This window comes from Amia ocellicauda, chromosome 5, assembly GCF_036373705.1.
Source record: "Amia ocellicauda isolate fAmiCal2 chromosome 5, fAmiCal2.hap1, whole genome shotgun sequence".
Lineage (NCBI taxonomy): Eukaryota > Metazoa > Chordata > Actinopteri > Amiiformes > Amiidae > Amia > Amia ocellicauda.
This window is the reverse complement of record NC_089854.1, coordinates 11518311-11546237: the sequence shown is the minus strand read 5'-3', so window position 1 is coordinate 11546237 and position 27927 is coordinate 11518311. Positions and strand designations below refer to the sequence as shown.

General features: G+C 48.0%; 2 protein-coding genes across 3 annotated transcripts; both read right to left on the bottom strand.

The window, feature by feature from the left end:
* Positions 1-334: 334 nt before the first annotated feature.
* LOC136749433 (cytochrome P450 2B11) lies at positions 335-10893 on the bottom strand. Of its 2 annotated transcripts, XM_066703733.1 has the most exons (9): positions 10606-10892; positions 10231-10393; positions 6300-6449; positions 5979-6139; positions 5617-5793; positions 5335-5476; positions 5003-5190; positions 4735-4876; positions 335-1375 (listed from the first exon to the last, which is right to left on the bottom strand). In XM_066703733.1, exons 1-9 carry the CDS (start codon positions 10774-10776, stop codon positions 1194-1196), a joined length of 1476 nt encoding a protein of 491 aa, XP_066559830.1. In that variant the 5' UTR covers positions 10777-10892; the 3' UTR covers positions 335-1193. The 2 variants fall into 2 exon arrangements, with proteins under 2 accessions (XP_066559830.1, XP_066559829.1); XM_066703732.1 differs by having other exon boundaries at positions 4735-5190; positions 10606-10893.
* Positions 10894-12044: 1151 nt separating this feature from the next.
* LOC136750546 (uncharacterized) lies at positions 12045-23825 on the bottom strand. The gene is made up of 5 exons (XM_066705691.1): positions 23653-23825; positions 13378-13636; positions 13084-13117; positions 12587-12698; positions 12045-12451 (listed from the first exon to the last, which is right to left on the bottom strand). Exons 1-5 carry the CDS (start codon positions 23693-23695, stop codon positions 12045-12047), a joined length of 855 nt encoding a protein of 284 aa, XP_066561788.1. The 5' UTR covers positions 23696-23825.
* Between the last annotated feature and the right edge of the window lie 4102 nt (positions 23826-27927).

The window sequence follows — 27927 nt, the reverse complement described above, 5'->3', positions numbered from 1 at the left end:
TGTGTAAATTGGAATTTGAAAAATGTATTATGCCTTGGGGCGTCTGCTAATAAATAAATAAATAAATAAATAAATAAATAAATAAATAAATAATAATAATACAGTGTATTGTATTCCAGTAGAGTATAGAGCACAGTGCAACAAAGCAGTATTACACACAGTGCCCTACGGTACAATACAGTAATATACATGGCTTTCCGCATTAAAAATAAGAACGACAACATTGACCGTATCACCCCGCTGGGAGAGGGCCAAAGAAAGGGGAATTCAAACACACAGATTTAAATATGCAGCTGCACTCAGGGCGATGCACAGACACAACAAATGCAGAAACTATGAATGGAAATGTGTTTTATTATTACTAATGCACATACCAATACTCCAGATGACTCACATAGTCCAATCACTGACAATGTTCGACACAGCAAGGGCAACAACTTTACATACACATTTCAAATATAACATTTATAGGAATAATATCATAATATTATAGTATGGTAGAGTACAGTGCCATGCATTGTATTGCAGTATATTTCGTATTACAGTATTACAGTATAGTATTACCGTATAGTATAGTGAGTGGATTACAGTCCAGTGGAGTATGGCACAGTTAATTTATTACATACTGACTTTCACTGACCTGTGCTGTTCAGTCTTGATGGGGAGGGCAGGGCTATGCAGAGGGAGAGGGCAGTTGTGAAGATGTTCAGAGGGCTAAGGGAAGCTGTTCAGTCTGTACTCTCTTTCCTCTTAATATTAGGAAATGAGGGAGTTGTGGATGTGTTTCTCATGCCTTATTTATGTATTGATCTATAATTTCTGTTGAGTAACAGCTTTGGCAACACCAAGGAGCAACAGATCATGCCTGTAAGGTTCATGATTTATTTGTGTATGACTTCTCTACAGGCTGCAGCTTAAACACAGAGCACATTGCACAGGTTTACAGTCAACAGCTGAAAAGACCTCAATATTATATGTGAGTGTGTCTGTCATTGTAACCAATGACAAAATCAAAGGTTAATTAAGGACCCCAGAAAGAGAGGGGGGAGCTAGTGAGAGAGAGAGGGAGAACAAGGGAGAGAAAGGTAAGGAGAAAGAGAGTGATAGAGCAAGAAAGAGAAAGAGAGAAGAGGGAAAGACGCTGGGGTGTGGCCACATGTGAACGGGGGCGTGGTCATGAGAGGCGTGGTCAATCAGCGAGGCTTGGCAATGAGCATGCAGGGGCCGGGCAGGTTGGCGAAGGAGCCAATCTGTAAGTTGATGTCCAGTGAGTCGGGGCCCAGCGGCGCAGACACAGTGAAGCGCTGCAGCACTGACACCAGAAACAGGAACAGCTCAGTACGGGCCAGGAACTCCCCCACACATGAGCGCTTACCTGAGAGAGACAAAGAGAGAGAGAGAGAGACAGAGAGAGAGGGACATTGGGTGAGCAGTAACCTGGGGAAGGATACTGGCCTTCCTTACCGAGCACAGTGTCCTGAGTAAGAGTCAGATTGGCTTCCTCCCAAAACACCGCACATCTGATCATATTTACACTCTACACACCTTAATAAATAAATATGTCCATCAAAGTTATAAAGGAAAGATATTTGCATGCTTCATACACTTTTTTAAAAGGCATTTCATTCAATTTGGCACAAAGGACTATTCCTTCACTTCTACAAAGTGGTGTAGGTAAAGTATACGACATCATAAAATCAATGTATTCAGAAAATAAATGTGGAGTAAAGATTGACAATAAAATAACACAAGGGCAGGGAGTGAGGCAGGGCCCAACACTGTTCAACATCTGCATCAACGAGTTGGCCACAGTGTCTCCAGCCTCACCCTACATGACACTGAAGTTAAGTTCCTACTTTTTCAGATGACCTGGTGCTGCTGTCGCCCACAGAACAGGGGCTTCAGCAAAGCCTGTCACTGCTGGAGCAGTACTGACAGACCTGGGCCCTGGCAGTAAACATGAATAAAACCAGAGTCATGATATTCGGGAAGAAAGCCAGAGCTCAAGGAAACAAGTACCACTCCACTCTAGGCAGCACCACCCTAGAGCAAAGCACTAGATTCACACACCTGGGTCTGATCATCAGCACCTCAGGGAGTCAGGCAGTGAATGTACTGTGTTGGACCTGGCTTTCAATGCCATAAAGAGGAGGCTCTATAATATCCAATCCCCAACCAGGAGTTAACAAATTGCGACAACCACCCCACAGACACCTGCATGCAGAATTCAGTAGAAATATATTGAAAGTACAGAGAAATACACCAAACAACAAACGCAGGGCTGAATTATGCCTTTATCCACTAATTATTAACATTAAAAAAAGAGCACTGAAATATTGGATTCACTTAAAACATGACTCTAACTCACTCCATTTCAAAGCCTTGCAAAACCAGGAGCTCAGCCCAGAGAAGAGTCCCCTCAGCCAGCTGGTCCTGAGGCTCTCTGAGCAGAGCGATGCTGCGCTCAGTCAGCTGCAGGACAGCACTGCACTAACAATGCCAATTCCTCTGAACCAAATTATACAACACCTCAAACACTCTTATCTGGGCCATTGGGAAACCAACACTAAAACACAAAACAATCTTGAGTGCTATCGGACCCTCAGTCGAAACTACAGCCTGACAGAATACCTGGTGACTGTCAGAAACACAAAGCACAGGCAGATCCTGACCAAATACCGGCTCAGTGGCCACAGCCTGGCCACAGAGACAGGCTGACACAGGCAGAGCTGGCTGGCCAGGAAGAACAGGATCTGTGGTCACTGTGAGACAAGAGAGGTCGAGACAGAGATGCACTTTCTCCTGACCTGTAAAAAATACTCCCAAATACGGGAGAATTGTATAAATAAAATCAGTCTCTCCATCTCACAATTCCCACAAATGACAAACACAGAAACACTGTCAGTCGTGCTGGGAGAAGGACACACAGCCCCACTGGCTGCCAAATATGTGTGCAACTGTCACAGCCTGAGGGACAGTACAGTGTATAGACACCATACCTGCTAGAGGGAGGGGAGGACGGAAACCTGTTCTGTTTGTATTTGTGTTGTATGAGGGTGGGGTGTGGGGAGTGGTGTATATATATATATATATATATATATATATACACACTCACCTAAAGGATTATTAGGAACACCATACTAATACTGTGTTTGACCCCCTTTCGCCTTCAGAACTGCCTTAATTCTACATGGCATTGATTCAACAAGGTGCTGAAAGCATTCTTTAGAAATGTTGGCCCATATTGATAGGATAGCATCTTGCATTTGATGGAGATTTGTGGGATGCACATCCAGGGCATGAAGCTCCCGTTCCACCACATCCCAAAGATGATCTATTGGGTTGAGATCTGGTGACTGTGGGGGCCAGTTTAGTACAGTGAACTCATTGTCATGTTCAAGAAACCAATTTGAAATTATTCGACCTTTGTGACATGGTGCATTATCCTGCTGGAAGTAGCCATCAGAGGATGGGTACATGGTGGTCATAAAGGGATGGACATGGTCAGAAACAATAAACGATGCCCAATTGGCACTAAGGAGCCTAAAGTGTGCCAAGAAAACATCCCCCACACCATTACACCACCACCACCAGCCTGCACAGTGGTAACAAGGCATGATGGATCCATGTTCTCATTCTGTTTACGCCAAATTCTGACTCTACCATCTGAATGTCTCAACAGAAATCGAGACTCATCAGACCAGGCAACATTTTTCCAGTCTTCAACTGTCCAATTTTGGTGAGCTTGTGCAAATTGTAGCCTCTTTTTCCTATTTGTAGTGGAGATGAGTGGTACCTGGTGGGGTCTTCTGCTGTTGTAGCCCATCCGCCTCAAGGTTGTACGTGTTGTGGCTTCACAAATGCTTTGCTGCATACCTCGGTTGTAACGAGTGGTTATTTCAGTCAAAGTTGCTCTTCTATCAGCTTGAATCAGTCGGCCCATTCTCCTTTGACCTCTAGCATCAACAAGGCATTTTCGCCCACAGGACTGCCGCATGCTGGATGTTTATCCCTTTTCACACCATTCTTTGTAAACCCTAGAAATGGTTGTGCGTGAAAATCCCAGTAACTGAGCAGATTGTGAAATACTCAGACCGGCCCGTCTGGCACCAACAACCATGCCACGCTCAAAATTGCTTAAATCACCTTTCTTTCCCATTCAGACATTCAGTTTGGAGTTCAGGAGATTGTCTTGACCAGGACCACACCCCTAAATGCATTGAAGCAACTGCCATGTGATTGGTTGGTTAGATAATTGCATTAATGAGAAATTGAACAGGTGTTCCTAATAATCCTTTAGGTGAGTGTATATATATATATATATATATATATATATATATTTGTTTTCTGTATTGTTTAAATATTGTTATATTGTTTGTTAAAATGTGTATAATGCACTGGCAATACGAAGTGAATTGAATTGAGAGAGGGATTAATACACACAACACTAAACTGAGAGAGTGAGAGAGGCATCTATATACTGCATTGAGAGAGAGAGAGATAGAGAGAGAGACTGCACTGGAGAGAGAGAGATAAGGAGTTAACACACACAGTGCACTCTACTCTATCAAATTTATATGCTACACTTATCAAGGTCAGGCCCTGACAGCCTCTCACAGGTTAATTGAACCAGGAAACAGTGCACCATCTCACACAGCAGCACAGACTCACCGAGGCAGTATAACAGTCAGTCAGTGCAGTTGGGCAAGGGGTCATGAGGTGAGGGCGTATTACCTGCAGAGAAGGGCAGGAAGGCGGGGTTGCTCCTGTAGTTGCCCTGGCTGTCCAGGAAGTGGTCAGGGTTGAATGAGTAAGGGTCCGCCCAGATCTGCTTATCCTTCAAAAGAGAGGTGAGTATTGGCAAGATCATTGTGCCCTGAGAGAGAGAGAGAGAGAGAGAAAGATGGGTTAATATACTGCTCTGAGAGTGGGAGGTATAGGGATAGTGGGAGTGATGGAGAGAGAGATGGGAGGAGGGATGTGGAGGAGGAGTGGACCATACCTGTGGGATGCAGTAGCCCTTGAAGGCGATGTCTTGGGTAGCCATGTGAGGCACACTGAGAGGCACCAGATCCAGCAGCCTCTGAGTCTCGCTCAGCACCGCCTCCGTCAGGGGCAGCTTCCGCCGGTCCTCCATCACAGGGGCACGGTCCCCCCCCACCACACTGTCTATCTCACACTGCACACGCTCTGAGGGGGGGAGGGAGAAGGAGAGATAGAGAGAGGGTCAGACTGACACAAAGAATGGGATGCACGCACACACACTCTGACTGTCATCACAACAATACGTAGTAAGTGTCCCAGTGTTTTTGGACTGTCAGTAAGTGCCCCTACCTTGTATGTGGGGGTATTTGGTGAGCAGCATGAAGGTAAATCTTAAGGTGGTGCTGACTGTCTCTGTCCCGGCCAGAAACATGTTGAGGATGGTGCACTCCAGGTTCTCATAGTTGAACTCTGTGGATGGGTTGTCCTTCTCCTGAGGGAGGGAAGAGGGAGTGAGATAAGAAGGAAGACTCAGTGTCCCAGTGTGTCTCAGTGTGTCTCAGTGTGTCTTAGTGTGGCAGTGTCCCAGTGTGTATTAGTCTTCCAATGTCTCCCAGTGTGTCTCAGCGGTACCTGGTCCATCTGGAGCAGGTAGTAGTCGATGAAATCGCGGGGGGAGTGTGGAATCAGTGTGTCTCTGTGCTGCTGGATCCGCTCCCTGATGAAGCACTTGATTTCCTCCCCCGCCTGCAGAGCATGCTTGTGTGGCCCGGGCAGCCAGCGCATCACCCCTGGGAAAACGTTATACAGCTGGAGAGAGACAGAGAGGGTGAGAGAGAGAGAGAGAGAGAGAGAGAGAGGGCATAGAATGAGAGAGAGAATGAGAGAATGAGTAGTAACTGTAACCCTAACTGCATCTCACCTGCAATTCTCTGCCACTCTCCCCCACCTCTCACCTGCCCCCCCCCCCCCCCTCACCTGTCCCCACCTCTCACCTGTCCCCAGGGTCCACCCAGAATGTGCAGGATGGTGTTAATGAGCTCCAGCAGCCGCAGGAAGTGGGCGTCCTGCTCATTGAAGCGCTGGCTGAACACCAGCACACACAACACATTATTCGCAGGGTTGTGCAGCAGGGGGGCAGGGTCAAAGGGGGTACCTGTGGGGAAAGAAACATTGAGAGAGTGAGACACTGAGTCACTGAGAGACACTGAGAGACACGAGACGACAGGGACTCAGAGCTACATACACAGATGCACTAAAAGGCTGAATCACTCTGAGAAACGCTGAGACACGAGTCTCCTCCCTCCCACTCTCACAGTGTGTGTCGCTCAGCGCAGTGACCAGATGCCTGCTCTCCTGCACGATCCACTCCTCCATCCTTTTCCTGCCCATCCCAAAGTCCCGCAGGCAGGTCAGCGTGAAGCGACGCAGCTGCTGCCAGCGTGGACCATTACTGATCAGCAGCCCTGTGGAGGGAGGGGAGGTGGGGGTTAAAACACACACACACACAAACAAACAAACAGAGAAACAGAGAGGGAGACTTTTGACTTACAGGTCCAACAGGGACCTTACAGGGAGACTCAAAACATACAGGTCCAGGCTGCTGATGACCCTGCGCAGGGGCTAAATGGCCAGGGTGTAGAGTATCCCTGACAGAGGGTCACCTTGTATGACCCCCTGTGCACTGGGATGGGCACACTCAGCCCACCACTGATGTCATCGTACAGCATTCGTACAATGGACCCGAAACCCAAGATCTGCAGAGCTCTCCATGGGTATCCAGGCTTGACCCTGTCAAACACCTTCTCCTGGTCCTGAGGAACCAGCCCTGCACTGAACCCCAGCACCTACAGGCTGCCAGTCACATCCCGAATATAAAAATATATCAGAAATGGAACTCCCTGTAATACAATGGGTTTGATCTGGGTGCACTTCAGAGCCCATCACCTCCTTCAGTCTGGCTAAAGTAGTATGTCTTGTGCTCCCAGGATATTGTGATCCAATCTTGGCTTTGGCACAGTAATCAGTACTGTGAGTACAGCGTGTATCTTGTAATGTATAGAACATTGTATTTTAGTGTCTGTAAATCGCCTTGGATAAAGGCATCAGCAAAAAGGATTTTTCTGGAAAAAGAAACAGGTTCAAAAATACAATGTTCCAATTTATTGGACACACAAAATCAAAATACTATACTTGGAAGTTCTCCATAGATCCCTTAATACAGTGCTTTTACACACAGAAACAAACACACACAGACAAACACATCTTGTTTGCAAACAAGTCTCTAGCCTCAGCATACAGAGTCAATTCCTTGCTTAACAGTCGGCTCAGTTTCAGCAACACGTGTTGGGAGCTCTCTGCAGAGATACTCAAATTACTGTTGGAAAAGCCACATTTTATATATTTTCCCATGGTAATCTAAGCACCTTATCTGTTGTTTTCCACCAATCATCACAAATCATCTATTAAGATGTTTAGTGTTTTCTTTCTCTGGAAATGTATACAACCTTTACTCCAGACCTCATAAATCCATTACTACAATTTAAATACCTCACCAGACTTCCTTGCTCTTTACAATCATAGATCACAGTTCAAAGAGAGAAATATTCAGAGACTTTCTCACCAACAATATGAAACACAACATACATGTTATATTTCATTCTTGATTTTTCCATCTGGACCACACTTCACAAGAACCCCCCCCAACCACACTTCATGTCCCTTTGTTTTGTTTGAGTCCCTTCCCCCCACAAGGCTGTGCACAGCACTGCCAAGCATATATGTAGGGATATGGCATATTTAACATACTTTGGGGTTTTGACCATGATGAGACTCAAACACAGGTCTCCCATACCGCAGTGCAGAACGCTTACCACAATACTAAACGGCCCAGCCTTTTGAGCAAGCTTTCAGAATGGCTACAATATGATGATGCTAGTACATAAATATAAAAATCAACATAGCTACAAGCAGCTAAACATATCTGAATGGATATAGCATGTAGTAAGATAATTTGAGGCTCCAATTGCACTTCACTCATTAAACCACATTGGGCCCTGGGGCTTTTTCTAGGCCCCCCTTTCTAAGCACCCCTCCCCTCATCCCTGTCCAGTCCATTCCCAGGCAGCAATATGCAGACGTTGTATAGTCTGAAGTGTCCACGCATAGCAAGCTGAAGATAATGTTTCCACTTTCCAAAATATTAAAAGCACATCAATAATGATAATTTACCATACTATAATATTGCTAGGATGATTGAAATAAGCCAACTGAAAAAGCAGAGTAATGTTGTTTCTATGCCGGGGCATCGAGGCCACACTTTTTAGATACTAGTAAACAAACCTGCAACATTTATCACATCATTCACCATCACATCAAACATGAGTGAAGCTTTATAAGAAAATGACGTAGAATGTTGTGGCCGTTCATCCAATCAGGTACTAGCCCGAGTGCGTTTACGATCTGTCTTGCCGGGGGGAGATGTGGGATCCGGGGAGAGGTGGATTTCTTTGTTCAAGTCGATCCTTCACATGGTTTGGCAGCCACATTGGAGTGGTCACAAATATTAAGCCCTACTTAATGCAAGGGCTCATTAACAAAACAGTTCCTGCCAATCTGGGGAAACGAATTAAGTCCACAAACAGACTTTTAACAAACAGCTGTGGGCTATTTCTCCACTGTGTGATCTTTTTATTATTAACAGGAATTTCTAAAAAATGTACATTGTTGACTTTTACTTAGCCTGATAAATCTAATTTGCTCAGTCTGTATACATGCTATTTCTAATGCTAGTATTAATATAAAACATTATATAGTTATTACAAAACATTAATACCGGCTCTTCACATGCCTTTTGGAGGCAGGACATATATGACACGTCTGATTGGGTAATTTACTTCTTGAAGGCGGGACTAAGCACAGTGACAGCACATGGAGCTTAATTAGGCAAAGAAGACATAGATAAATACTTTGTTACACATTTTCCCCAAGCTGCATGGGCCCCTTGCTGACTCGAGCACCCGGTATATATATATTTGATTTTATAATACACATTTTAGTTGATTAATTGATTTCTAATTGCTGCTTAAGTGGTCTTTTAATCTGTCCAACATAGACTAGTCTGCAAGGCTTAGCGAGTGTATCAGTTTGTCCTTGATGTTCTTTACATTATCCTGTATTACTTTTAATATACTTTTCAACATGCCAATGTTTATAAAGAATCCTTCTAACATCATTAGACAGGTAGTTAAACTCAGTCGAGAAATAAATGTTGTTTTTACCCCTTCTTTTTGAGGAATATGTGTGTATTTAGCCTTTTTTGCTGTGTTCTGAGTGTTATATCCTCTATTTCTACATTTAAATTGACAGTATATTTCTTATCATATGGCGAGGATGATGACTACTTCCTCGTAATGGGGAGTTTCAATCCATAGGTTTTGCAAACACAGAGGTATGTATGGTATTATTCACTCCCTTTGAAATATCAAGGTCCAAATAGTGTATTCTTTGTTGATCAGACTCACACTGTGTTTTAGTTGTGAATCTGTCCTTGACCAGATTAAAAGTATATCATCAATATACCGCCACCATTAGATAACATATGATAAACAAACCTTTACATTACTAAAGATACAATTCTACTCCCAAAAACCCATATAAAGATTTGTATAATTGGGTGCATAAGCTGCTCCCATAGCAGTACCTTCCGTCAGTAAAAAGTATTTGTCTTCAAACTATTTATTCAAAGTAATTTAATTAAATACTCAGAAAAGCTGTCTGTTTGGGCACAGCATCAAAAGCAGTTATGTAAGATTAAAAAACTATGATTAATGGAGCAAAATAGCTTGGGGTGCTAACGTCAATTCTCAGGGGCGGGATGTGTGTGTGGTGGGGAGGAGGCTCTGTGTCTTTTCATTTTTTTAAGGTGTCTCCCCCACTCCCCTCCTCCACTCCTGACCTGGTCATCCTGGCCAAAACAAATTCCCCAATAACCCTGTTTCAATCTAAACAATTTTAAGAAATAATAAATAAGAAAAACTGGAAAAAGTCGTCCGGCCGTTCTCACTCTGACTCTGGCAAGCTTCTCACTATCACACAGTCACATTCAACCAGTACACTCTAGAGATCCTTTTTGACATGACACTCTTCCTTGACCAATCCCTCTCCCTCATTCTGTCATCCTCCTTCTCCCCTCCCTTCCCATCCCCTTGCCCCTTGCTTTACTTCCCCCTATCTCCCTCCTCTCACCGTATCCCTTTGTCATGTCCAGCAACAGTGGTGACTGCGCTCTCCCAGCAAAGTTCTCGGCCTGTGCCAGCAGTGCCTCCGTGACCGTCGCCTCCCCCTCCAGCAACACCGTCCGTTGAGGCCCCAGGTAGACCGTCACCACCGGGCCGTACTGTGAGCACAGCTGAGGACAGAGAGAGAGAGAGAGAGAGAGTGCAAGGGAGAGATGGGTTCATAGACAATAACACACAAACTCAGACACTGCACACACAGGCATACACACTGCATTACAATCTACCACACACCAGCACACTGCACACATATTGGACACAGAAACTCACACACTGCATGCAAACAAACACACACTTAAATCACGTGCACACACATCCTTCTCACCTGCATGAAGCTCTGGATGATGTTGTTGCGGTCCAGGGACAGGACATTGCCGAGGAGAGGCAGGGGGGTAGGTCCTGGTGGCAGCGCCCGCCCCCGCTCCCCACCTCGGGACAGCAGCATGAGCAGAATCAGAACCACAGCGCACAGAACCACACTGACGAGGAGCTCCATCGCTGACACGCAACTGCACCAGACTGACACGCAACTGCACTGCTCTGTGTGTCTGACTCTCACTGTCTCTCCTCCCTCTCTGTCTCTCTTTCTGCCTCACCACAATTATTTTGTTTTGATCTGTCTTTGTGTCTTTCGCTCTTCTGTTGCACACACACTGACACACCCACACAGACACTCTGTAAATGAGCACTTTATTATAACATGTGAACGTGCAAAACAGAGCGAGACAGAAGTTACACTGTAGCAAAAGAAGTTACGAAATCCACTGCGATAAAATAAAAGTAATAAAAAATAAACTTGGCATGGACTGATACAGAGAGAGGGGGCGAGAGAGTCAGAGAGAGATGCCACCGATAAGATAAGCTCCTAAGAAGCTTTTATATTTTAATTATTTCAAATTAAGTCAATTGAAAAGCTAACAAAAAATTGTAAGGAATTCACAGGAATTACAAAAGGACAAATATGTAAAAACAAAAGGGAAAGAAAAAGAGAATGAAGAGAAAGTAAACAAAGAAATTAAAAAGAAAGAAAGGCAAAAGAAGTAAAGAAGGACAGAAACCACATGAACAGGATAAAGGGATAGAGGGATAGATTTTTTTTTTTAACTTATTTTATTTGATCAGTTATGAAAGGATGTACAGGCCCATCCATCTCATTAGGAGTGAGTTGACCTCTTCTTTGAACCTGAACTTGTCAGCTAAGAATATAGTTATATGTTCTCAATTTTTCCTTTTGTTAATGTAGTATAATGAGGCAGTTGCTGCAATTAAATAAAACACTAATAATTTTACCATTATATATCTTATTATTTGGTATTAATATAAAGTACTACATTAAATGCCAAGACTGTTAGTTAAAAACAAGTTGATTTTCAGACTCCAGTGACAGCTGAAGAGTCCCATACGGCAACACTGCATAGAGATGCAGTAGCACCAGGAAGCAAAAAGAAAACCGGGCATGAAACTGAGAAAGAAAAACTGCACTCACACACTCACAAACAAACTCTGCTCAAACCACACCCTGAAAATACAACCCCAAATAACTCAAACTAACAACAATCAACCCCCTCCCCCCCCAAAAAAGTGTGGTTATTTGTAAATAATTGAGAGATCACTGTCAATGAGTTGCTGGAATAGCCAATGTTTATATTCCTCTGCCTTTGACAATACACACATAAAGACAGGAGAATAAACGAATACAAATATACAGATAATCATATTAATATTAACAACAGCAATAACAGCAAGAGTATCATCTCTCCCTCCCTAGAAGGTGAATCCTCCGCAGTCGAAGGCGTCGAAGTCGGGGTCGGCCTCGAAGTCCAGGCCGTGGAACTGCGGGGGGTCGGCGTGGTGGTGGTGGTGGTGGTGGTGGGGCAGGGGGCTGCAGGTGGTGGGCTGGAACCCCAGCTCCTGGAAGGCGTGAGGGGGCAGCGGCTGGGGCGGGGGCTGGATCTCTGTAGAGACGGCGGCCGCACCGGCTGCACTGGGGGGTGGGGAGGGCACGCAGGAGCCCAGGTACCCCAGCGCGGAGGAGCCGGCCGCCCCGCCCATCAGCAGGCATACAGCGCGCAGCGGGGGGCGAGTCTGGGGGCTGCAGCCGTGACGCAGGCAGGTCGGGGAGTGGGGGGGCGCCCCACTGCTGAGCATGTGGGGCGGGGGACACACACACACTGCTGGAGAATGGAGGGGAGAGAGAAAGAAAGACACGGTCCAAAGATGTAACAACTAAAACATACACAGACACACAAAGACACAGACAGGCACACAGTTGTGCAGTGGAGCGTGGTGCAGCAGGCAGCTCTTACCACGGTCTCGGGGCGGGGTGTCCTGGCCGAGGGGCATGGAGTCGTTGAGCCTCAGCGGCGAGGTCATGTGACGTGAGCAGGAGCGAAGAGCAGAGCAGGGAGAGGACATGCCCTGAGACACGCAGACACACACACCTTAACACTGACATCACAAGGACATCATTAACACATACAGCTTTAACACTGACATAATTAACACACACACATTAACACCGTTATCACATTGACATCATCAACACACACCTTAACACTGTCATCACACCGACATAATAAACACACACACATTAACACTGTCATCACACCGACATCATTAACACATACAGCTTCATACTGACATAATTAACACACACACATTAACACTGACATCATTAACACACACACCTTAACACTGATATCAGACTGACATCATTAACACACACCTTAACACTGACATCAGACTGACACCACCCAGAATTACATCGCTCACACCGACACACACACTGAACAGAGACTCTCACCTCTCGCACCTTCCTCAGCATGCTCAGCCACTGACTGAGGAGAGACAGGGACAGGGTGAGTGCCCGCAGCCCCCCACACCCCCTACACTCCTACCCCAGGTACAGCAGCTGGTTTAACAATGTCTTGGTGTGTCCCAGTCTCTGTCAGTGCTTTAGTCTCTCAGTGTCTCGGTCTCTCACTATTATAGTGTCTCAGTGTCTCCCAGTCTTTCCCACAGTCTCTCAGTGTCTCCCTGTCCCTCCTAGTGCCTCCCATTCTCTTCCTGTGCCTCCCAGTCCCTCCCCAGTACAGACCTGCAGTCCTGCACACTGTCCGCCATCAGCAGCAGGTACTTGTCCTCAGGCAGTATGAGGGCCAGGCAGCACTCCCTTCGGCCCCCAGGGGGCAGCCTGGGCAGGTCCAGGATTTCGCGGCCCTCCAGCACAGCCTCACAGCCTCCCTGCAGCGCCACTGCCTGGTCTGGAGGAGAGTCTGCATCTCGGCACACCAGCAGGCTGCCCTCTGCTGTCAGGAGGAGGAATCGCACCTTCCACTGCTTAAACAGGAACCCACCTGAGAGAGAGGGAGAGAGAGAGAGGGAGATGGGTGGGGGTCAGGGTGGGGGTCAGGGTGGGGGACAGGGAGAGGGTGGGAGGGACAGAAGGGGAAAGGGAAGTTTAGTGTGAAAGAGAAAGGGAGTGGTGTTTAGGGAAGGGGAGAGGGCAGGAGGTTGGGTAGGATGGAGACAGAGAGAGAGAAAGGGAGGGGGAGGAGAACAAGGGATGAAGGGGCAGTGTGTGAGTAGCTTAAGATAAAATTAATCTGTGTGTGCGTGTGAGTAGGAGTAATGGAGTCAGTGATTGTATGAGTGTGTGTGTGTTTATGAGGAAGTGTGTGTGCTTGTTTGTGTGTGTGTATGTGTGTGTGTGCGTGTGTGTCTCTGTTGGCGTGTATGTATGTGTGTGTCCCTTGGTGTGTGTGTAACTGCCATGTTAGTCTGTCTCTTCATCCCTCTCTCTCTTCCTCCTCCACCTCTTTCTCTATCTCTCTCTCTCTGGGATTAGAGCTCAGTCAGATGGATTGGGGATAAGCGGTGGAACGCACTAAGCGTGTCTGAGGGGGCAGCAGGAAACACAGAGCCCACAGCCCCTGTCACACAGTGTGGTTTAGTACAGCGCAATGCAGTGTGGTACAGAACAGAACAGTACAGTGACAGTGTGGTCAGTACAGTACTGTAGTGTGACAGGTTGGTACAGTAGAGTACCATGTGATTGTGTACAGTGCAGTATGGTGTAGTATATGGTACTATAGTTTAGTTCAGGACAGCGTAATATAATGCCCTCCTCTAAATTGTGTTGCAAATGAAGCCTGTACTGCACACACACAGTACACACACTGCACTCTGAATACACACACTGCACTCTGAAAACACACACACAACACACACTGCACTCTGAATACACACACACAACACACACTGCACTCTGAATACACACACAGTGTACACACTGCACTCTGAATACACACACAGTACACACACTGCACTCTGAATACACACACTGCACTCTGAATACACACACACAACACACACTGCACTCTGAATACACACACAGTACACACACTGCACTCTGAATAGACACACACTTCACACACAGTCCGCACTGCCCCTGCTGGTGAGTGTGTAAGAGACAGGGCTCACAGGAGCTGATGGACAGGCACCATGTTTCCATGGTGACCGCCTCCGAGCCCGGGTTCGATCTGGGACACGCAGCAGCTGGCCTCTGTGGGGGGTTACAACTACTGTCTCTATTTATTTACTTATTTATGTAATGTATGCTTCTTAGCCGGAGCTGAGATGGGTGTTTTTTACTTAAGAGACCAGCTGAGACATCATTGAGAGCCTGCTGCTCTGCGAGAGTCTGACACACAGCACAGCGCACCGACACACACCTGTACACTGCACTGACACACTGCACAGCACACAGACACACACTGCACAGCGCACTGACACATACTGCACAGCACACCGACACACACACCTGTACACTGCACTGACACACACTCCACAAACACTCCACAGCACACCGACACACACTGCACAGCTCACTGACACACACTCCACAGCACACCGACACACACTGCACAGCTCACTGACACACACTGCACACCATACCAACACACACTGCACAGCGCACCGACACACACCTGTACACTGCACTGACACACTGCACAGCACACTGACACACACACCTGTACACTGCACTGACACACACTCCACAGACAAACACTCCACAGCACACCGACACACACTGCACAGCACACTGACACACACTCCACAGCACACCGACACACACTCCACAGACAAACACTGCACAGCACACCGACACACACTGCACAGCTCACTGACACACACTGCACAGCGCACTGACACACACTGCACAGCGCACTGACACATACTGCACAGCACACCGACACACACTCCACAGACAAACACTGCACAGCACACCGACACACACTGCACAGCATACCAACACACACTGCACAGCACACAGACACACACTGCACAGCATACCAACACACACTGCACAGCACACAGACACACACTGCACAGCGCACTGACACATACTGCACAGCACACTGACACAAACACCTGTACACTGCACTGACAAACACTGCACAGCACACTGACACACACTGCACAGCGCACTGACACACACTGCACAGCATACCAACACACACTGCACAGCACACAGACACACACTGCACAGCGCACTGACACATACTGCACAGCACACTGACACAAACACCTGTACACTGCACTGACACACACTCCACAGACAAACACTCCACAGCACACCGACATACACTGTACAGCACACTGACACACACTGCACAGCGCACTGACACATACTGCACAGCACACTGACACACACTGCATAATGCAGCGACACACACTGCACAGCATACCAACACACACTGCACAGCTCACTGACACACACTGCACAGCATACCAACACACACCTGCACAGCGCACTGACACATACTGCACAGCACACCGACACACACACCTGTACACTGCACTGACACACACTCCACAGACAAACACTACACAGCACACCGACACACACTGCACAGCTCACTGACACACACTCCACAGCACACCGACACACACTGCACAGCTCACTGACACACACTGCACACTGCAGCGACACACACTGCACAGCATACCAACACACACTGCACAGCACACTGACACACACTGCACAGCGCACCGACACACACCTGTACACTGCACTGACACACACTCCACAGACAAATACTCCACAGCACACCGACACACACCTGCACAGTGCACTGACACACACTGCACACTGCAGCGACACACACCTGCACAGCATACCAACACACACCTGTATACTGCACTGACACACACTCCACAGACAAACACTCCACAGCACACCGACACACACTGCACAGCACACTGACACACACTGCACAGCGCACTGACACACACTGCACAGCACACCGACACACACTCCACAGACAAACACTCCACAGCACACCGACACACACTGCACACTGCAGCGACACACACTGCACAGCATACCAACACACACTGCACAGCACACTGACACACACTGCACAGCACACCGACACACACTGCACAGCATACCAACACACAATGCACAGCACACCGACACACACTGCACAGCTCACTGACACACACTGCACAGCGCACTGACACACACTGCACAGCATACCAACACACACTGCACAGCACACCGACACACACCTGCACAGCGCACTGACACACACTGCACACTGCAGCGACACACACCTGCACAGCATACCAACACACACCTGTACACTGCACTGACACACACTCCACAGACAAACACTCCACAGCACACCGACACACACTGCACACTGCAGCGACACACACTGCACAGCATACCAACACACACTGCACAGCACACTGACACACACCTGCACAGCTCACTGACACACACTGCACAGCGCACTGACACACACTGCACAGCACACTGACACACACTGCACACTGCAGCGACACACACCTGCACAGCATACCAACACACACCTGTACACTGCACTGACACACACTCCACAGACAAACACTCCACAGCACACCGACACACACTGCACAGTGCACTGACACACACTGCACAGCACACCGACACACACACCTGTACACTGCACTGACACACACTCCACAGACAAACACTCCACAGCACACCGACACACACCTGCACAGCGCACTGACACACACTGCACAGCGCACCGACACACACTGCACAACTCACTGACACACACTGCACACCATACCAACACACACTGCACAGCGCACCGACACACACCTGTACACTGCACTGACACACACTCCACAGACAAACACTCTACAGCACACCGACACACACTGCACAGCACACTGACACACACTGCACAGCACACTGACGCACACTGCACACTGCAGCGACACACACCTGCACAGCATACCAACACACACCTGTACACTGCACTGACACACACTCCACAGACAAACACTCCACAGCACACCGACACACACTGCACACTGCAGCGACACACACTGCACAGCATACCAACACACACTGCACAGCACACTGACACACACCTGCACAGCTCACTGACACACACTGCACAGCGCACTGACACACACTGCACAGCACACTGACACACACTGCACAGCATACCAACACACACTGCACAGCGCACTGACACACACTGCACAATGCAGCGACACACACTGCACAGCATACCAACACACACTGCACAGCTCACTGACAAACACTCCACAGCACACCGACACACACCTGCACAGTGCACTGACACACACTGCACACTGCAGCGACACACACCTGCACAGCATACCAACACACACCTGTACACTGCACTGACACACACTCCACAGACAAACACTCCACAGCACACCGACACACACTGCACAGTGCACTGACACACACTGCACAGCACACCGACACACACCTGTACACTGCACTGACACACACTCCACAGACAAACACTCCACAGCACACCGACACACACTGCACAGCACACCGACACATACCTGCACAGCGCACTGACACACACTGCACAGCGCACTGACACATACTGCACAGCACACCGACACACACCTGCACAGCGCACTGACACACACTCCACAGCACACCGACACACACTGCACAGCTCACTGACACACACTGCACACCATACCAACACACACTGCACAGCACACTGACACACACTGCACAGCGCACCGACACACACCTGTACACTGCACTGACACACACTCCACAGACAAACACTCCACAGCACACCGACACACACCTGCACAGTGCACTGACACACACTGCACACTGCAGCGACACACACCTGCACAGCATACCAACACACACTGCACAGCACACTGACACACACTGCACAGCGCACTGACACACACTGCACAGCATACCAACACACACTGCACAGCACACCGACACACACCTGCACAGCGCACTGACACACACTGCACACTGCAGCGACACACACCTGCACAGCATACCAACACACACCTGTACACTGCACTGACACACACTCCACAGACAAACACTCCACAGCACACCGACACACACTGCACACTGCAGCGACACACACTGCACAGCATACCAACACACACTGCACAGCACACTGACACACACCTGCACAGCTCACTGACACACACTGCACAGCGCACTGACACACACTGCACAGCACACTGACACACACTGCACAGCGCACTGACACACACTGCACAGCACACCGACACACACTCCACAGACAAACACTCCACAGCACACCGACACACACTGCACACTGCAGCGACACACACTGCACAGCATACCAACACACACTGCACAGCACACTGACACACACTGCACAGCACACCGACACACACTGCACAGCATACCAACACACACTGCACAGCACACCGACACACACTGCACAGCTCACTGACACACACTGCACAGCGCACTGACACACACTGCACAGCATACCAACACACACTGCACAGCACACCGACACACACCTGCACAGCGCACTGACACACACTGCACACTGCAGCGACACACACCTGCACAGCATACCAACACACACCTGTACACTGCACTGACACACACTCCACAGACAAACACTCCACAGCACACCGACACACACTGCACACTGCAGCGACACACACTGCACAGCATACCAACACACACTGCACAGCACACTGACACACACCTGCACAGCTCACTGACACACACTGCACAGCGCACTGACACACACTGCACAGCACACTGACACACACTGCACACTGCAGCGACACACACCTGCACAGCATACCAACACACACCTGTACACTGCACTGACACACACTCCACAGACAAACACTCCACAGCACACCGACACACACTGCACAGTGCACTGACACACACTGCACAGCACACCGACACACACACCTGTACACTGCACTGACACACACTCCACAGACAAACACTCCACAGCACACCGACACACACCTGCACAGCGCACTGACACACACTGCACAGCGCACCGACACACACTGCACAACTCACTGACACACACTGCACACCATACCAACACACACTGCACAGCGCACCGACACACACCTGTACACTGCACTGACACACACTCCACAGACAAACACTCTACAGCACACCGACACACACTGCACAGCACACTGACACACACTGCACAGCACACTGACGCACACTGCACACTGCAGCGACACACACCTGCACAGCATACCAACACACACCTGTACACTGCACTGACACACACTCCACAGACAAACACTCCACAGCACACCGACACACACTGCACACTGCAGCGACACACACTGCACAGCATACCAACACACACTGCACAGCACACTGACACACACCTGCACAGCTCACTGACACACACTGCACAGCGCACTGACACACACTGCACAGCACACTGACACACACTGCACAGCATACCAACACACACTGCACAGCGCACTGACACACACTGCACAATGCAGCGACACACACTGCACAGCATACCAACACACACTGCACAGCTCACTGACAAACACTCCACAGCACACCGACACACACCTGCACAGTGCACTGACACACACTGCACACTGCAGCGACACACACCTGCACAGCATACCAACACACACCTGTACACTGCACTGACACACACTCCACAGACAAACACTCCACAGCACACCGACACACACTGCACAGTGCACTGACACACACTGCACAGCACACCGACACACACCTGTACACTGCACTGACACACACTCCACAGACAAACACTCCACAGCACACCGACACACACTGCACAGCACACCGACACATACCTGCACAGCGCACTGACACACACTGCACAGCGCACTGACACATACTGCACAGCACACCGACACACACCTGCACAGCGCACTGACACACACTCCACAGCACACCGACACACACTGCACAGCTCACTGACACACACTGCACACCATACCAACACACACTGCACAGCACACTGACACACACTGCACAGCGCACCGACACACACCTGTACACTGCACTGACACACACTCCACAGACAAACACTCCACAGCACACCGACACACACCTGCACAGTGCACTGACACACACTGCACACTGCAGCGACACACACCTGCACAGCATACCAACACACACTGCACAGCACACTGACACACACTGCACAGCGCACTGACACACACTGCACAGCATACCAACACACACTGCACAGCACACCGACACACACCTGCACAGCGCACTGACACACACTGCACACTGCAGCGACACACACCTGCACAGCATACCAACACACACCTGTACACTGCACTGACACACACTCCACAGACAAACACTCCACAGCACACCGACACACACTGCACACTGCAGCGACACACACTGCACAGCATACCAACACACACTGCACAGCACACTGACACACACCTGCACAGCTCACTGACACACACTGCACAGCGCACTGACACACACTGCACAGCACACTGACACACACTGCACAGCATACCAACACACACTGCACAGCTCACTGACAAACACTCCACAGCACACCGACACACACCTGCACAGTGCACTGACACACACTGCACACTGCAGCGACACACACCTGCACAGCATACCAACACACACCTGTACACTGCACTGACACACACTCCACAGACAAACACTGCACAGCACACCGACACACACTGCACAGTGCACTGACACACACTGCACAGCACACCGACACACACTGCACAGTGCACTGACACACACTCCACAGACAAACACTCCACAGCACACCGACACACACCTGCACAGCGCACTGACACACACTGCACAGCGCACTGACACATACTGCACAGCACACCGACACACACTGCACAGTGCACTGACACACACTCCACAGACAAACACTCCACAGCACACCAACACACACTGCACAGCACACTGACACACACTGCACAGCACACTGACGCACACTGCACACTGCAGCGACACACACCTGCACAGCATACCAACACACACCTGTACACTGCACTGACACACACTGCACAGCACACTGACACACACTGCACAGCATACCAACACACACTGCACAGCGCACTGACACACACTGCACAATGCAGCGACACACACTGCACAGCATACCAACACACACTGCACAGCTCACTGACAAACACTCCACAGCACACCGACACACACCTGCACAGTGCACTGACACACACTGCACACTGCAGCGACACACACCTGCACAGCATACCAACACACACCTGTACACTGCACTGACACACACTCCACAGACAAACACTCCACAGCACACCGACACACACTGCACAGCGCACTGACACACACTGCACAGCACACCGACACACACACCTGTACACTGCACTGACACACACTCCACAGACAAACACTCCACAGCACACCGACACACACTGCACAGCACACCGACACACACCTGCACAGCGCACTGACACACACTGCACAGCGCACTGACACATACTGCACAGCACACCGACACACACACCTGTACACTGCACTGACACACACTCCACAGACAAACACTCCACAGCACACCGACACACACTGCACAGCTCACTGACACACACTCCACAGCACACCGACACACACTGCACAGCTCACTGACACACACTGCACACCATACCAACACACACTGCACAGCGCACCGACACACACCTGTACACTGCACTGACACACACTCCACAGACAAACACTCCACAGCACACCGACACACACTGCACAGCACACTGACGCACACTGCACACTGCAGCGACACACACTGCACAGCATACCAACACACACTGCACAGCTCACTGACACACACCTGCACAGCGCACTGACACACACTGCACAGCGCACTGACACACACTGCACAACGTACTGACACACACCTGCACAGCATACCAACACACACTGCACAGCGCACTGACACACACTGCACAATGCAGCGACACACACTGCACAGCATACCAACACACACCTGCACACCAGCACACTGACTGACTGACTGACTGATACACTGACTGAGTCACTAACTCAGGCACTGCATCCAGTCCAGTGATGTGGCCTATAGGTTGCAGAGTGCATCATATTTTGTGTACAAAACTATCTTTAACTGACACGAAATGTCACATTGAACATGTGATATTAAACAACACCACACTCACCACACTGAGCACTGCACTAAAACACAACACAAAACACAAAACAAAGTAATACAACACAACACAAAGCACAGCACAACATTACAGTACAGCCCCCTACTGTAACAGCACTACTCCACTATAAGAGCACTACTCCAGTGTAAGAGCACTACTCCACTGTAAGGGCACTACTCCAGTGTAACAGCACTACTCTACTGTAACAGCATTACTCTACTATAACAGCACTACTCTAGTGTAACAGCACTACTCCACTATCAGAGCACTACTCCAGTGTAACAACACTACTCCAGTGTAAAAGCACTACTCCAATGTAACAGCACTACTCGTGTGTAACAGCACTACTCGTGTGTAACAACACTACTCCAGTGTAACAGCACTACTCTACTGTAACAGCATTACTCTACTATAACAGCACTACTCCAGTGTAACAGCACTACTCTACTGTAACAGCATTACTCTACTATAACAGCACTACTCCAGTGTAACAGCACTACTCTACTGTAACAGCATTACTCTACTATAACAGCACTACTCCAGTGTAACAGCACTACTCTACTGTAACAGCACTACTCTACTATAATAACACTACTCCAGGGTAACAGCACTACTCCAGTGCAACAGCAATACTACACTGTAACAGCACTACTCCAGTGTAACAGCACTACTCTACTATAATAACACTACTCCAGGGTAACAGCACTACTCCAGTGCAACAGCAATACTACACTGTAACAGCACTACTCGTGTGTAACAACACTACTCCAGTGTAACAGCACTACTCCAGTGTAATAGTGTGGTGCTGCTCTTCTGGTCTCTGTCCCTGTCTCTGCCCTGAGGCTCCTCTCACCATATTTCTTCAGGAAGCCGCAATGAATTCCAGCGGCACTCATCTTACTGCAGCCACTCCATCCGAGAGAGAGGTGGTGAGGGAGAGAGAGACAGGGAGAGAGGGAGGGAGAGGGAGGCAGAGAGAAAGATGAGGAAGGGAGGGAGAGTTAGAGCGATGAAGAGAGGAAGGGTGGGAGACTGAGAGAGCGTGCGGCAGGGAGAGAGAGAGAGAGAGAGAGAGAGAGAGAGAGAGAGAGAGAGAGAGAGAGAGAGTCGGTGAGTGATAATGCCAGCTTTTAAATCTGTGCACAGCTGCAGTCCGGCTCAGAGACACACAGTGACACATCACAACAGGCATCAGAACTATAAACAATATAAATCATAAAAACACCACGAAACATATTCTTAAAAATACAAATATATCCTTAAATAAACACATACAAAATAATAACTGACAGAGCTTCAATCTGGGTGAAATTAAGTCACACACACTCAGTAAGTAATACACACACACAGTCACTGACATTGTGTGTGTCAGTGTGTTTCTATGTGTGTGTATCAATGTGTTTGAGGGAGGCTCACAGTTTATGCTCTCATAGTGTTTACTGTGTCATATTGGCTCAGTTCTGCTATTATTATTATCAGCAGCAGCAGCGTCGCTGTAAATCCTCTCCGATCTGAACCGAGCGGGACGGCAGACGTGTGTTTCCAGTGGTCCGCCACCAGAGGGAGACACAGTACACGTAGAGCGGGGTTGAGCGGCAGGGCGCACGTAGACAGCTGAATAGTATTTCACTTTCTTAATGGATGAATTTATTTGCTACTGCAACCGCCCCCTTCTCTCTCCTCCTTTAACTTCTGGAAACAAACCTCTACTCACTCTTTCACACTCTCTATCTCTCATAAACACGCAGTGCCGTTTTGTGCCAAAAGTGTTCGTCCGTCACTCTGGTAGTTCATTGTGAAATTCATTCAAAATTCGTCAGTTTGGCCAGGCAGCCGGCAGTGTGGCCATAGAGTAGTAAATTCATCCAGGAATCTGTCAAGTATCTTTTTAAATGTGTCCGATTCGTGTGTCAATTAATTACATTGATCAACTATGTAATTAATGTGTCTATTCATTAATATAAACAGACAAACTTCTAAACAAACCGATGAACTTCCAGACAACCAGGCCTACTGTCAATCATGCTCTGTGCCAAACCCACTTGAGTCTTTCTAGCCAATGGGAGCAGACGCGCCTATTGTAACCAATAAGACTGCAGGCTCACATAAAACGGTTTCAGCCAATAATGTTGCAGTTTATTAGAAAGGGCGTTTCTTGTGTCTCATCTCGATCCACGTTTTTTCTCCTGAGACAGAAAGACAAGCGTCAATGGATTATATTTATTTGAAAATAGATTGTGTCTTTGATCGCAGGGGCTGTGCCAGCCTATCAGTGGCGGGCAGAGGTGGGCTTGGCATTGTCTTTACTCCTTGTTGGCACACATTTCTTTATTTAACTGTACGCACTACACTCTGAAAATGGAAGGTTCTTCCGCGGTTCTATTTAGAACCTTTGGGTTCTTCGTGAGTTCAAAGTTCGTTTAAGAACCGCGAGGTCCATCGTAAACACAGGGGGTCATTTGAGAACCCCTTCTCATCATCATCGCGGATGATTTCAAATACAGTTAAGGTTCTTCTAGGATCCTTGGTTGCAGACCCTTTTAGGGTTGCTCCACAGTATCAACCCCGGGATACTTATTAGAACCTTTACTTAGAGTGTAAAACGTGTGTTCATACAGAAAGGTGTTGGTTTTAAACTTTACCGATTGCAAATCATTGCAATTAGCTAATTACTTTAAGTGGGATAACCTACTGTATGTTTTAAAATATGTGTACACGAAAATAAACAGTACGTACTAAAACCAAATAAACAACACACTAACACGAAACACCTTGCCCTAGCCAAACGAATTCATACAAAAATACCAAGAACATCAACAGTGGCATGTGTCATAGATCATGCGCATTGTAGTAGAGCAGTATATCCAGCTGTCAGTGAGTGCTGCCGACTGGCCGTTATCATTCAGACATACAGATGTGTGTCTCAACACCACACGGTGCACTGCCCATAATAATACTATAGTAAAATACTACATTTGACCTTTGCGCTGAGGGGGCTAAGACACATTTGGGGCAGCTGTAGCCCGCAAGCCCCCCAGAGCCGCCAAGCTGAAGTTGTTCACAGAATTCAACTTTTATAATCTGTAGCTCATCTAAACATGAAGTTATGTATGTATGTATGTATGTATGTATGTATGTGTGTATGTATGTATGTATGTATGTATTCAGAGAAGACATCGGTCGCTGTAACCAGTCACATAATTAGAATAAATCGATATTTATTATCGATAATACTTTACGTAAGTGTTTAGTACAGACACATGGAACAACACCCTTTTCTATATATTTTTTTTCTATATTTTAATATTGCCAATCCGTTTTTTAAGAAAAAAAGAAAAGAAACTTAACACATTTGTCACTTATAAATATGTTACGCTGCATGTACAATATATAGTGATTAAAAACACTTATTTTACTCTGCAAAGCTGTGGTTAAGCCTTGTCTATTCTAACTCTTAATCTTCTCATTATCGATCCTATATTGATGGTGATTTTAATTTCCATACGCTTACACAGAGACACAAGAAACGCCCTTTCTAATAAACTGCAACATTATTGGCTGAAACCGTTTTATGTGAGCCTGCAGTCTTATTGGTTACAATATGCGCGTCTGCTCCCATTGGCTAGAAAGACTCAAGTGGGTTTGGCACAGAGCATGATTGACAGTAGGCCTGGTTGTCTGGAAGATCATCGGTTTGTTTAAAAGTTTGTCTGTTTATATTAATGAATAGACACATTAATTACATAGTTGATCAATGTAATTAATTGACACACGAATCGGACACATTTAAAAAGATACTTGACAGATTCCTGGATGAATTTACTACTCTATGGCCACACTGCCGGCTGCCTGGCCAAACTGACGAATTTTGAATGAATTTCACAATGAACTACCAGAGTGACGGACGAACACTTTTGGCACAAAACGGCGCTCCACACATAAAACCCTCTCTACCTCCACGTCTGTCTATTTATCTCCCTTTCTTCCTCTGACTTGCTGTCTCTCTCGCCCCATCTCTCTCTCTCTCTCTCTCTGTACCTCTGCAGAAGCTCCCTCCCCCCTTGTCCCTCTCATTGCCTCCCTCTGTATACTGACCCCCTCTTTTCCCCTCTCTCCTTTTCTCTCTCTCTCTCTGTGTTGTGAAGGAGCCCCAGTTTGAAAGCAGGGGAGATACAATGGAGGCTGTGTCTGTGTGACAGTGTGTGACACTGTGTGTGTGTGAGTGTGTGAGCGTGTGCGACAGTGTGTGTGTGAGTGTGTTGCAGTCAGGCAGATGCATTCTGCCACACACACACAAATTCACATACACACAGCCCCTCTCCCTCTCACACACACACTCCCTCTCACACTCTTTCTCTCTCTCTCTCTGGGGCTCCGTTACAGTGGCCTGGTTGTCTCTGTGTCTCAGCTCCAGTGCCCTGCAGGACAATCTCATTGTGGAGAGACAGAGACACACAGCCACAGTGGAAACCGTCCCCACCCTGCTGGCCACAGTGTGCTGTTCGATGACTTCATGGGCACCGACGACCACACAGCGCTGTACAGGACGGCCAGATCACTTCCAATACAACACAAGGACACTGCACTCGGTGCTCTGGTGTCTGGGGAGCACCACGGAGGTCTGGACTGGAATCCTAACAGTCAGTGTGTTTGTCTGATGTTCTGTTCTGATCCATCACAGCCCGTGTCGTACCGAGGACTGAAAACACAATCCATTGATCTATATGAGGTGCAGCACCCTTCAAAAACAAGCTGCCACAGGGCACGGTCACGGGTACAATCACTGTGGCCACAAGAGTCTCTATAACCATCAGGCACAGAGGAGAGAGAGGCACAGAACTCCCCAGGACAGAAACACACACGTCTGAACTGAACTGAAGTAGTGGTGAGAGGAGTCATTATTATTAATCATATTATTATCATTATCATATGCTGTTCCCTCATATTAATAATTAGTAATAATAGGACAGGAACAGCAATACAAAGAAACACTCTAATTATTCCAATTAATTCATTAACAGACCAATTACTACTCAGCTCAATCAGAGTTCAGCTTAAATTAAAAAACACCAATCGTCACACATCAGAACACACACATACACCATCATCAACAACAACAACTATCATC